We start from the raw sequence: 13,870 nt of genomic DNA on the forward strand, positions 1-13,870 counted from the left end.
ACACTTTTAGACTGTCCCTGTCATTCTCCAGCCGTGATCTCTCCCCTCCCTGTGCCCACAAAACACCGCAGGGACTCCGTTTCTAGCCGGTCGTTACCCCCAAGTGAGAGTTTAGGCAGCGATCACTCTCCCTCTGGCGGGAGGACAAACGGGGGAGGCTCAAGAGGCACAGTACAGGGGGTCGTCCCTGCTTTCTTCAGGGGGAATTTGGTGCAGCTGCCTCTAGAGAGCTTCCCAACCCCCATCAGAGGTGCTGCTGGGGGCGCCGGGGTCACAGGGTGCCCTGTCCTCTCCACGGGGGAAGTCCTGGGTTTCTTTGCTCCCTCTATCAGCTGGAAACGGAAGGTCTGAGGGGAAACCGCCAAAACCAGAGGTGAGGGTCATGGGGAAAGTGAAGGCCATCAAGAGGGATGTCCGCTGCTGGCCTGGGGAGTGGGTTTTGGAGCTCTTGCTGACCCCCCGATTTATTATCTATCTTTTCAGAGGTACGCAACCCATTCATCATTGACTAGGGATGCTACTATGAAAGAGTCCTTCCTGCCTGCCGACCACTAAGGAAGTAATTATTTATGACTTTGGGGTGTTGGTGTTTGTTTGTTGGGGTTTTTTAGGCATGTTATTGGCAAGCGATGCAAAACAAACAAGGCAGAATCTGCGGGACACAAAGCTCTCCTTTCTGCAGACTCAGAAACCATATTTTTTTTTTTTTTTGGATGGATGCCACAGTGATAACCTCAGGTCGGGAGTCCTTGTAATAAATAGATGGAGCTCCCTGGTCCTGAAAAGCCCCAATCGGGACCACCTCTTGACAGTCGTTAGAGGGAATTAACCGGGAAGACCCTGCTGGCTTTAACCAAAGCCTGCTGAAATGACTGACAACCTTCCGGGTGAGCTCGGGTCCTTGATCTCTGGGAACCTCAGACTCCCTTGACACTGGTTCTTAAATTACTGGGATATGGGGAGGTGTTAATGAGCATCATTGAAGTTATTTGCTACTCTGTTATTAAATTCCTATTTCTACATGTTGAGGGGGTGTGGGATTGTGCTTGTCTTTAGATGAATTTCTTTAAAGCAATTTCTCCTTAGGTTTTATTACACGTTTTGGGAAGAGGGTTTGCTAACCTGCTTGTGGAGGCTCTTGGAATGAAAGTGTTCCTGGAGAGCAGGACAGGGAGAAGGCTCTCGCCCCACCATGACAGGGAGATGCTGTAGAAAAGGACAGAGCTGTCAATCAGGGTCCACAGAGCAGAGGCTGAAGACACGTGGCTTCCAAAAGGACATGCCGTTTTCCACTTCTTTCTCTGTTTTCTTTTCCCTCCTTCATTGCTGACCTGAAGCCAGGTAGGTCAGCTGTTTCTTTTTGAAGCTGCATTTCTTGTTGGTTGAACTGACTTGCATCACATCTGGCCAACACCCATGCTGCGAGTGGCAGAAATAGTTTTCTGTCTTTTCAATCATGTTTCTATTTTCCCTGTCTTTTCTTCTTTCATCAGCCATGCTGATGTTTTGGTTTTGTGGTTTGTTTTTTTCTTTTGTTATTGTGTTGTTTTGGGGTTTTTTTTTGTCCTCCACCTTGTCCAACCCCCCACAATCTTATTTTGCTTTATTTATGGATAGTCTTAAATCCATCCTCTGCCTCCATCAGCCTTCAACAGCAAGGTAAAATCAACTCTGCTGCTAGCGCAGTTTGGAGGCAAGTGTCCTGCTCTACTTTCTGCCATGCCTGGGCTATGCATTTTTTGCCTTGTAATACTGCACATCAATAAATAAATAAATTGAGACAAGCTATGCCCAGGTGAGTGGTGAGGCTGCCCTGCACATCTGAGCTGCTGAGGTTGGTGACGCTCCCCAGCATCTTCAATGCAAAGCACTGTCCCTGGATGTGAAGTGTGACACTTTAATGTGATTTTAAACTGCCAGAGGAGTGGGCTGCACCCTTAGACGTGAGCTAACAGAGGGCAGGAAGGCTTTATGCAGTCACTATTCCTGGGTCAGCAACACGTGCGGCGCTTGGAGGGTGGATGAAGCAAGTAACATGCTGCAGTCTCTTAATTTTGTGTGGCATCCCGGTGTATGTTTAACTCCCCAGGAGGTTTCCAGAAGCTACCTCTCTTCCACGGCCCCCTCTCCTTGCAGCCGTCCGGCTCCCGCCCGCCTGCGCGCTCTCCCCGGTAGATGGAGCATCCTCATCGCTTTTCACTCGCGGCCGGCACCGCCGGCTCGGCCCGCAGCCCTCGGAAATCTTGATCGTCACCTCCTAACTCTCACTGCCACGGCAAACTAGTGGGTTCCTGGGGGGAAGGGGCAGGAATCCTGCTGATACGCCCCCGAGGATGCAGCGAGTTGCAGCTTCTGGCGATGGGACCCGATAGCCATTGCTGGTTGGCCAGCTAGCAAAACGGCCTCAGCCCCTTCTCCCGGCAGATGCTCCAGGTTTCACAGTTGACAGCCCGGCTTCTGGCAGCTTTCACCCTCGCTCCCGGCAGCTCACGGCAAGGAGGGCAACGAGGCGTCGGCTGGGAAGTGGCCCCTGCCGGCCTCCCCGCGCCCTTTGACAGGGCTCATTCCAGCACTCAGGAGGCCGGTGCTGCAGTCTGGCTCCGCATCCCCCTGCCTCCTTCCCGCCACCCTTCCCCTCGCGACGCCCAGGACCGCGGGCGGCTGCCCGGCCATTTTCCCACCTCGCCGCAGTGAGGGGCATGGGTCGTGGCCGGCGGTGGGGGAGAGCGACGAGACGATGATCACACGCCAGAAGGGCCTGTAGGTGTGGAAGGCTCCTCCAGGGCTAGGTTGGGTGCGGATCTAGGCTGCCCCTGCTCTTTTCCGGAGCAGCGGGGATGAAGCTAAGAGAGAGGGGCAGTGGCCGTGCTCTACCCACCTCTGCTCGATAGCCTCGGGTGAGGCCCTTGGCGGCTGCCATGGCTCTCCTTGCCCATACACTTATGTTAGCACCTCAGGCGATGCAGAACCACCACACTCTGGTCACTTTCCCGGAGATGGTGGCCTCCCAGAATGCAGAGGGACTGCCTGGCCTCCCCGGCCCTGTTACCATTTTCGGCCAGGAGGGCCGCAACCCTTTTTTTGTGTCACCGTTTTATAGCCCTCAGCTGCAGCCCTCTGGTATCCCACAGGATGGGTTTTCCCCTACTATTTTTACATAAATCCGTTTAATTTTTAAATTCTGTGAATTCAGGAAATCATTTTCAGTACCATCCATGTGCTTAGAATGTGGCAATCCCATACACTTTCTGATGACTTCAGAGACATGTCGATAGCTGGTGATGAAGACAGGGTACAAAATGCATGCTGGCAATGTGCTTTAAATATAAAAAACAAAATACGTGTGAGAAACAGGGACTTAATAAATGAAGAGCCCTATAATTTTTTAAAACTCAGATGTAATAACTGCAGTTTTCATTGGCCAGGAAAACAGTTTGTTGATGTGGGGAACAGTGGAAGCAAAAGCAATTTCAAAAAAGGTGACATGTCATCACCTTCAAGGCAGCATCCAGTCTGCCCTCAGGGTTCCTAAAACTGTGGGCCACACAATGAAAAGCTTTTTTTTTTTTTTAACAGAGAAATAGAAATACTTGCTTAATTTCAAGAAGACTCACATAACTGGTCACTTAAGAGAGTCTTAAACCAGTAATCAATAGCACGAGAGAAATACAGCTTGCCCCCCAAAGAGCAATTATAATTTACAGTTTATATAAGACAGCAGAAATTAATACTGTTGCACAACTGACAGGGGTTAGAATTGAGGAAGAATTTTACCTCACAGATTAGGGGTATTTTTCATCTTTTCATGAAGAACCTAGAAATGGCTGTTGGCAGATGGTATATGAAGCTACTGCTGCAACTCTGCTGTGAGAAGTGGCATTAATGACAGTGTTATGATAGTGGCTAGAGACTCCATCAGATGGTTTGTCTGTGGTTTGCACACTCAGTGCAGTCTCGTAATGTTTTCTGCCACAATTGAATTCCATATAATTACATTAATGTACAAAAAATGCAAGATGCTTAGTAATTTTTTTTTTTTTCTTGTGGCAGCATTCTGGATAGCATCATTAGAAGTAACATATGAAGTTTGAAGCTCTTTTACCTATTGCTAAATATTATGTATTTCTCTTTAACAAAAATAATAGCCCCATATGAGAACAAACTCTGAACTTATCATTCAGAGTTGGTTAATGGTTGGATGCTACTTTTCTCTCCAGTAAGACCAAGAATCAGTCTTCACTACAGTCATATCCTGGAAGTTATCAGCTGTCCAGAATGTAGATCGCTTTTGTTTCAGACTGGTGTTAGCTACTGTTTTAAAATCTACAAACACCCTACAGATGATTAGTGCAATTGAATCCCTCAGCGCTTTCTCCTAGTGACAGGTGTCCTTGTAATTGACAACACAGAATAGCATTTCTCCTAGTGACAGGTATCCTTGTAATTGACAACATACAATAACATTTGTCATTTGCAGTTATTTGCAGTTTACTTCATTTTAACTATCCATAATAGCAGGTGTTCTGCATACGCATGATTTCAGAAATGTTGCCATTTTCTGCAGCTTTACCATTTACATAAATTGTATTGTAAAATTACAGCAAAAAAATTAAACATTTACTTCAGTTCTGTTTCTCTTTTCTACAGAAGCATTCAAAAGACAAGATTAATCATAACTTGGTGGTTCGATGATAGCATAGTTTGTATCTTAGTAAGATACAGCTGTAGAATCTGCTCTATTGCTAAACTTTGTGTTGTGATACATAAACTAATGAATAGAAGTTTGTTGCTGTTTAGTGTTTGTGCTTTTTATTTTGCATTTGTGTGTCCTCTGTGTACTACCCAATATTTTGCATTTTTTATGAGAACCATCAGGGAAACAACTAACAAACATTGTTAAACTGTTTCTAGAGGACAGTTTTTAAATGTATGCTCCTAACTAATTCTTGCACCCAAGGGAATTACTTAGGATTTTCTTTCATATCATGTAAAAGCAAAAATATTCTGCATTGACCTGTTTCGTGATGTAGTATTTCTTAGTATTTTTCTTAGTGTTTTCAGAATCTGTTTGTTTGTTATCTTGTTTCCAGGCATTAGCAACTAGGGTTTTAAATACATTTGGTAAAACTATTATCTTTCTCAGAGTTTTTATCAGAGCCTATACTAATCCAGTCACTTGGATTAGGTGTTCTGATCCTCACTTAACTATTAGGCAAATTCATTTCTGTCAAACATCCAGCATTTTAAATGCTTTCCCCAGCCCCTCCTGTTTCCAGCCTCAAAGCTATAGTATGTAGCCTTAATGCCACTTAAGTTAAATTCTGCAGTTGTTTTCTATTCCACTTTATCCTGGATTAGGATCTCATCCTCATCACCAGTTTGTTGTGGCTTTACTTTTTTTACACAGAACTAATGTTGTGAAGAAGCCATTGTGGAACAGGTAAGTATCACATAACTTTCCTTAATGTGGAGTGTATCTGAGTGAACAGCATTTTGATTAAATGGTTATTATATCCTTTCTAGTGGACTGTATGACTCACAAACTGTTTAAAGGCCCATAACTAAATTTCTGCACATAGCAGCACTACACAAACAGAAGAATGGATTTGTAGTAATCTGCTTTCCGTTGTATGTGAGGTCTGTCTTTAATCTCAGTTAGACATCTGCAATCATAGAATCATTTAGGTTAGAAAAGATCTTTATGTTGAGTCCAGCCAGAAGATATACTTTCTGATTTAAATGCGCATCGCAGTTACAACGGGAGGAGTGTACAGAATGGATAAGTAGCTTTTCCATTACCAGCATCACTGTTGATAAGCTTAGTAAACCAACTGGAGCAGAGGTTACACGTTTTGTACACAAGCATCTTTTCTTTCGTTCTTCATGCCTTCTAAGAACACAAAGGCTCTCAAAGATAGAAATGCTCCAGGAGTGAAGCTTTACCTAAATGATATGCCTCCTTTTTTCTAACTTTGATTTAGAGTTTCAATGAATCCACTACCACTACCACTCAAAAATGTGTTTCCTCTGAAGTGGTTTGCATACTAATTCAAATGCAGTTAAAACTTCTTTTTCTTCCTTTTATCTTAAAATATATGGTATTCTCTTGCAATTTTAACTTGTTTGTTGTATCAGTAAAGCTTTTGAGTGCGTAAATCCTCAAAGTGCATTTTTCTTTCATAGTTTACAGAATGAGTGACAGGCTTTTGAACAACTTAGACAAACTTCTGCTTCAGTTTGGTAGGTCATTATATAAAAAATAATCACTAACACAGTACATAGAGTGATGTTTTTTGCTTTAAACAGTTATATTAGTTTCAAATAAACATATAATGTTAAGGTTGTGATATTAGCCTATTTTTGTTAGCTGTGAGGTTATGGAGATGGGTAGTAATAGCTAGTTAATAGTAAAAGTGCTATTTTGTTAAACTCTGTTCATCAGTGCTTGTGCAATTAATGCCACCCAACAAACATCTGTTTCACAGCTCAAATCATATATATATGTGTGTGTATGAAAAAGTGTTTATTTTCTTCTTAGTTTTCCAGCTAGAGCAAACTTCTTATGCCAAGGAACATGTGACTCAACAGATAAATTGTGAGTAGTGATAAATTATAATTTTATTAGACTGCTTTTTGTTTTGTTTGTTCTGGTACATGTTCTGTGTTTCAGGAGCAGAAGCAAGCCTAATAATGGAAGCTGTCCTGTGTCCTGCTCTCACCCTATCTCATTTTTTTCCATCAATACTTGTTCATTCTCTTGAGCAGACTTTGCTTTGCTTGCTACTTTTAGCCAGTGCTGCTCAGCTGTCTCCTGGACAGCCAGTTCCATGCTGCGCCATTTCCGCTCTTACTCTGTATTTCCTCACAGTCACTGGCAGTCCTTTGATTCAGCTGTGCTTGCTCAATACATCTGCCACTTGCCCCCCTTTCTTCATGGTTTTTGTTCTATCCAGATTTGGACCTTTGCCTCACTGCTTCTTCTCTCTGTTTTCTTAAAATAAAGAAGGTTCTCTCAGTTGCTACTACCTACTTAAGCCTGGTTCTTCTTTTTTTTTTGCAATCAAGCAGCTGGTGATTTTATTTGACAATAAAAATAGTAGACCCAATGAGAAAGTCCTGCTCTATATCAAATTCTTTCTCCCCCTGCCAAGAGTTACAGACAACATAATACTATGGAATTAAGACTGGGGTTTTTTATTACTTTAATGATGTTACTATGTGGAATCACTCTCAAGAATGGTTGTGGTAGAGAAATTATTCTTTTTACAGTCCAAGGACATCTGTTTTCATCACTGGTACTTCATAGGTAGATATTGAAGGTTCATGAAAAAGGAGAGAGAATTGTGGTCTGATTGGTGTTCCTGTTGATGGCAACATTTTTAATAATCTTAGCTGAGATGTCCAAGCTGGTACTTATTCATTAAGAAGATTATCAATAATGAATCTTAATCATGAAAACATCTGTAATACTAAATCTAGTACACCTAGAATTCTATTTTAACACTTCAATCATGTAATTGAAGTAAGAGTTGATTTTTTTTGTTAACATTTATGCAAGCTTGTGGTAAATAAGCATGCTTTCAGTGAAAATCCAAAGTCTGTGTAGTCATCTTTCATAGACATTTGTGTGTTCAGTTCAGAGATTTCTACATATATGTGCATGCACTGCCAACACTCTGAATTTTTAAAGTTTTGGTTCTTTCAAAAATTTGTCCAGAAATCATTCTTCTGATTTAATTTTGTCTCTGTGTATTGCTTGGCAGAACAGTTGTAGCATTCAGCCATGGACCTCTAGTATGAGATTTATCAGTGGTTTTGGCTAGAGTGCCTTTTTATAATTGCTAGAGGGAAATAGGGACTTTGAGGATGCGATTTGTTTCACCCTGAAAAAAGAGTTTAAAGTAGATTAGATAAAGTAAGCTGTAAAAATTGTCTGCTTGGGTGTGATGAGTGTAGTTGTAGCCATGACTGTCTAGTTCTGAAGCAGGTGCCTGCATTATGAAGTTGGGTGAGATAAATCTTATCTGCAGGGTCTTTGAGAAAGCAAAGGGTGAGTAGAAGAGCTCACACCTGACACACAAGTGCTAATTTATAGAAAATACTAAGTCAAATGTTAAGGGTATAGCTTTGCTTAAGTAATAGATGTTTTGTTAATATAGTTATCTTATACCTTGCTAAATCTCAAACTGTCATCTTCAGTATGCTTCCAAATACCTCTGTTTTTTTTATAGAAAATGAAGCACATGATGATTGTTCCATAGTTAGGCTTTATGATAAGTAAAAGCAAATTATTGACTTAAAATATGGAAAATACTAAGATATTGAAAATATTAATTGAAGCTAGATTGAGATAACTCATGCTATTAAAATACACTGAGAACATTTTGGTTTTCATGGACTGGTATTTTCCTCAGAAGTGGTTTTTTTTTTTTCTGGTATAGATGCATGTGGCATTTAAAATTCATATTTAGCAAGTTCTGCAAAACTAGACCCAAACTTCAGGATGACCTGAAGCTCTAGAGCAGTAACTAAGGTGCCTTGCATAACTAAGGTGCCCTTCCTGGTTCATCAGATGAGGAGAGTTTGGTGTCTGTGACTGACTTCTGTTTAGGCAACAGGATAGCAGTGATGGGAAGGTGTGGTTTTGCACTAATAAATCTGAAACCTTGTGTGGAAAAAAAGTCAGAAATAAACAGTACAGAGGGACAAAAAAAAGTCCATGTAGTTGTGCTCATGGCATTGCAAGGTGAGCCTGCATGATGGCTCTCACAATTCAACAACATGGATTCTCCACTAATCACTCATTTGGAAAATGTTAGCAGCTGTCTTCTGTTAGAAAAAGCAGAATTAAGGATCTGCCTTAAAAATCTCTGCAGGTATCATAGTGCCTAAGGATTTGTCATCATAACATATTTTTTTCACTAATTAACCTCTGTCTCCTATGTTAATTTGTCATGCATTGCACGTTCCCACCTTGAGTAAATTTCCTTTATCTTTTAATTTCTCTATTTCTGTGTCTAGTAACAATTTGTTTATTTGCCTCTGGTGAAGTTCTTATTTCTCCAATTTTGTAGTCATCTTTCCTACTCAAAATATTTGTGTTTCTGGACTTCTGTAAAAGAAACCAAATGTTTAAATGAGAATTTTAGTTCAGACAACTTTTGTACTGCAGTCTCCCCAGTTGTGAACAGGGGCAAAGTGGATTACACTGTTTTCCCTGTACACTACTTGTAGTGTCTGCAAACATTGTGAACTTCAAACCAAAAAAACCCCACCAGGTTCAGCTCTAGCTGTTAAGAGTGCTTTGCTTTCTACTACTAAGAGTTACTTCGGTTTTATATAGGCTAGGATGCAGAAACAGCACAATCAATCTTCCAGTCTCACAATAATAAATGATAATTGTGTACTACATAGTCAAAACTCCCTTTATTGTTGCTTTGCTCAGTTGCAGGCTGTTTACTCATCTGGCAGTCTCCAGATAAAGTATTTCTGAGTGTAAAAAATAAAGTCATTCTGAATGTAGACTTTTATTTCACAGATGTGTTGAAAATACATATTCTTACTTTTGTATTTATTTTTAATTCTAGTGCATACTGCAAAAATAATAGAAAAAAAGAATGAAATTGCTAGGTTGGAAGAACATATAAATAACAGCAATGATGCAATTGCTGATTTGCACAAGCACAATAAGAGTAGTAAGGAGAGCTGCAAGGCGTAAGTATAATACAGCCTGGACTTTCAGTTATGGATGGCAGTAACAAAGTCAGTGAGGGAGTAATGTAAAATTATGTGTGTGTGTGCGTGTGCTCTAGCAGGAGTGATGTTAAACACCAGTATTCTATTTTTTCAAGCTGCAAATCACCAAGTACAAAAGCAGCAGTATTATCTATCCCCTGAAAAAGTAAATTACAGCAAAACAGGATACAATTAAGTTTTGGACTTTTTAAAATTAGAATCAAGAGGTTGTAGAGACGACAGGTACTGTCTTTGAAGCATGCGAAGTAGTAAGGTGATAGAAACATAATTTTTCTATATTTGGATGCATGTGAGTTCTGTCGAATTTGGACATTATTAAGCATACTGTTAAAAAAAAAGTTAATTTTTGTTAACTAAAACAAGTTAATAACTATTACAGACAGTAAGTCTCCATTATTTTCATTGTTTAATTCTGAATTTGGCTTCTGAAATGAAAGCATCTTTCTGTTCTTAGTTGACAACTTTTTGCCCTATACATATTCTCTCCTAAGATTTTTGTTGCTGTTGTTGTTATTCTATACATATTCTCTCTCATAACTGTCTCCACACACAGATATATCTTCACTTCTAATAGAAGATTTTGGTGTAATTTTTACTGCAGATTGCCAAATGCTAAATACTAAATATTTATTTGCAGTAAATACCGCAAATACCAAATAGTCACGCTGTTCTGATGACGGCAATGGGCTGCAGTTCACAGATTAGAGAAAATTTTCAGTCAGATTATTAGTGCAAGTTTCAAATGCAGATCACTTTTGGATCTTAGTAAGTTTCTCAAGCCAGAATTTGTCTACAAGGAGTTTTTTCTTACTGACCCGGAATATCTGATGTTTACAAATGACAATCTCAGATGTTGCAAGGGTAGCTAAAAAGGCAAATCCATATTTGACAACACAGAGAGTTTGGCCCAAATGATACAGTCCTGCCCTTTCAGCGTGTTGCAGCTTTTGTCTCTCCACAAACTGTCTAGGTCTTTGGCAGATGAAGTGATGAATTGTTAGTAAATTCTGTCTTTTGCTTTTTTGAAATTCTATACCTACTGATAATGAATAATAAAATGTAAAGGAATTGAATAAAAATGTCTGTAACATAAATTTTATTGTTTTTTAAAGATGTGAATGGAGAGTGTGGGTTTTCTAAGAATAAAAAGAAAAGTAAAGATAGCACTGGGGCCTGGTCTAGGTTTATTGTGAACTCTCTGAAAACAGAAGAAAGAATGGAACTGTTAGTGATTTAAGTGGGTATAGTGGCTATCTGTTTGCATCAGTTGCCATGCCATACCAATTTGTAACTTTAACATAAAAAGACTTCGGAAAATATTTGACCTTGACAAGAAAATTCCAATTTTATTTTGCATTAAATTCTTGCCTCCACTGCAGTATGAAATGAACGTATCTGTAAGTTTCTGATACCTTTCCCACTGCTTCCTTAGATACCTTTTGAAGTTGCAAATTTATTTGCAAATTATAAACTCTTAAGTGATGCAAATAAAAAAATAAAAAATGAAGGGTAGAACTAAGGATCTGCTCTAAATTTTAATCACTGAATTCAATGGGGTTTGGCTCAGGTCCTACAAAGAATAATTAATGGCATTAGTGTAAAAAGACTGAAAATGAGAAGTGACTCATTAATGAATACATGTATTCATAGAAGGACAATGCTTGCAGAAGAGAGGAGACTGTGTCTTAAATTATTGAAAATGTCATTTAACGACATACTGAAAACTGTGGTAAACAAGCCCTAACTATAAGAACAGACTATTAGAGCACTTAGGTACTAGAATCATAAACTTCTAAAATTTATTGTAGTTGATACTCCATATATACTGACCATGATTCTAATGTTGGTTTTGCAAATTCAAATATAATTTCTGAAGTCACACTCACCCTCATAGTTGACAAATTGCCAGTACTGCCCAATAGAGCTCTCAGGGAAGCAACTTTTCATCTGGATCACTAGACATTGTAAGTATGTTGAAGTATCTCTGAAGCCTTTGAACAAAATGTGGGGGTTTTGTATTCAACAAGTCTACAGAAAATATGATAGATGAGACAGGTGAAGTGGGATGCTACTGTGGTTTTGTCTATGTAATAAAGAACCAAATGTACAACATGACCAAAAAGAAATGTGTATGATTAGACAAGTGATGACATTTTTCTAGTATTTATTTTCTTGAATGATTCAAACTAGAAACACTGATTCCAGAACAATAAGTGGTGGTGAAATACATCTGGTTGAACCTATTCCAATTGCATTGATTCTCTTCTGTTTTTAAAATTTGGATTCAAGGATGGTGAGATTTCTAGGAAATAAAAAATAAAAGCCAGATGAATTTGGAATGTTGCTAATTTGAAAAAGAAATTGTTGTCTTGTCCTACTAGCTTTCAAAAAAGTGAGGATAAAGATGTTTTTTTATACCCTAGCTCATGAAAGGACAAATAAATGTGATAGCTACCATGAACATCTGTGAAGCAATGATGCATTTAGCAAACTTTTAGATGAGCTACTTGAATCCTGTGTACCCTGTGTTTACAAAACAGTGTTCTTGTACTACTTGTTTCTTTCACGTCTGCTGAATAGATGTGAACACAAAATACAACACAGTTTGTACATTGATCAAGAGAAGCTCTGTAACTTTTACATTGCCTGATACTTTTTTTCTCTTCCAAAGAAAGGCACCAAGTTTTTGGAGCAGAAAAGTTTGCGTGCCAGTAGATTTTCATATAAATATGTTTGTTTCTACTTTTATAAAACCTGAGCCTTTAAAAATTCGGCTTTCTACTGAATTTGTAGTAGGTCTGGTGAAGCAGCCTTTTTGTATTTTGATTTTTAATCACCAGTGATGTCAAACAGTTTTTGCCAACAGTGTTAAATTTCCTGAATGGATGATGCAGTCTCTCATTCAGCTGTTTTTGTTGGCCATCATCATTGATGTTATAAATGTTGATTCTTTAGTGTGTTGTCTCAGCACCTGAAATACATTCTTTTTTTTGTTCAAGGTTATTTGACTTTGGTATAGCAAGTTAATTATCATGTCTTTGTTCTTTATTTATTTCCTTGATGGAATTACATTAAATTAGCTGTTACTGAAGCCTTTATTATATTCTACCTTTGGAGTGATTTTCTAAATGAATGTTCATACTTTGTGTTATTGCATACTACAAACTCTTCTGTTTTGAATCATAGGGCATACTCACATCCAAATATGCCCTTCATTTACCCTACTCATGAACATGCAGTGCAAAGTGGGCCATATGCACCCTCAGTTGGTCTCATGTCTCCAGTGGTGAATTATGTGCTTTTCTCGATTGCAACCTTGTTCTGTATTGCCATTTCTCCCCTCCTTCTTGTTGAGGTAACTCTTTAAATGTATCTATACTGTTCCATTTAGTCTCTTCAGTCCATATGGATTTTTCCTTCCTGTATTTCTACAATGTTTAGCTTTAATAGTATCTATATACATGTTCCTAAAATTGGGGCTTGTGTGTACATCTCCTAGGACAGATAGATCCACTCAAACTTCATTGTGGGAGTTTGTGTTGCCTTGGGGTATCTTGTATTCTGGACAAAAGCTGCTTTTATCAATCAGTTTAAGCCCTGACTGCAGACAGGGTGTGGTTTGTTTTTTTTTTTTGTTGTTCCTTATGTGGGAGGTGCCCTTGGAGGAAACATGGGATTTTTTAAAATTGGAAATAGGATCTCTGTCCTACACTAGCCCAGTCCGTTAGATTATTCATCCATCATCTGAATCTCGGCTCTCAGAACCTCAGAAGATACCTGCTGACAACCTGTCATTACAGAGGTTATTCCCTCTGACTGAGCAGAGTATTTGTCAGCAGCACATATGCCTGTTTAGCTCAGTAGACTTAAATAATTTTTCTGTACCTTCCCTCGCCTCAAAACACTTTGGTGTCTGTTAAGTGTTAAATGGCTGTTTGGAAGTTACAACTTTCTGTGCAGATACCTTTGTGTTACCTTATCAGAGAGGGTAGGAGATGTCCAGGCCTGGTTGGCTTGTGCTCCTAACAACAAAATTTTCAGGCAGAATGCTTACTTTTTAAAGAGACATTATATGCCTCTTTTAAAGATCACATCAGAATCAGAAAGTTTATTT

At 39.3% G+C, this 13,870-nt stretch overlaps 1 protein-coding gene across 5 annotated transcripts in view; it reads left to right on the top strand.

The window, feature by feature from the left end:
* The first annotated feature begins 2,676 nt into the window (after nucleotides 1–2,676).
* The window catches only part of CUNH14orf39 (chromosome unknown C14orf39 homolog), a 36,214-nt gene continuing 25,020 nt past the window's right edge, over nucleotides 2,677–13,870 (top strand). For 2 of the 5 annotated variants that reach the window (XM_068149182.1, XM_068149183.1), the window contains exons 1-2: nucleotides 5,159–5,440; nucleotides 6,539–6,595. Coding sequence is in view for 3 of the 5 variants with exons in the window: in XM_068149178.1 (XP_068005279.1) it covers nucleotides 6,192–6,240; nucleotides 6,539–6,595; nucleotides 9,588–9,714 (233 nt within the window). In the remaining 2 variants the exon portion in view is untranslated. Of the gene's footprint in view, nucleotides 2,765–5,158; nucleotides 5,441–6,183; nucleotides 6,241–6,538; nucleotides 6,596–9,587; nucleotides 9,715–13,870 lie in introns of those variants that run through there. The other 3 variants (XM_068149178.1, XM_068149180.1, XM_068149179.1) reach the window with 3 other exon arrangements.

Source organism: Melanerpes formicivorus, unplaced genomic scaffold (assembly GCF_026170545.1).
Source record: "Melanerpes formicivorus ecotype bairdi unplaced genomic scaffold, bMelFor1.0.p_v2 SCAF_17, whole genome shotgun sequence".
Lineage (NCBI taxonomy): Eukaryota > Metazoa > Chordata > Aves > Piciformes > Picidae > Melanerpes > Melanerpes formicivorus.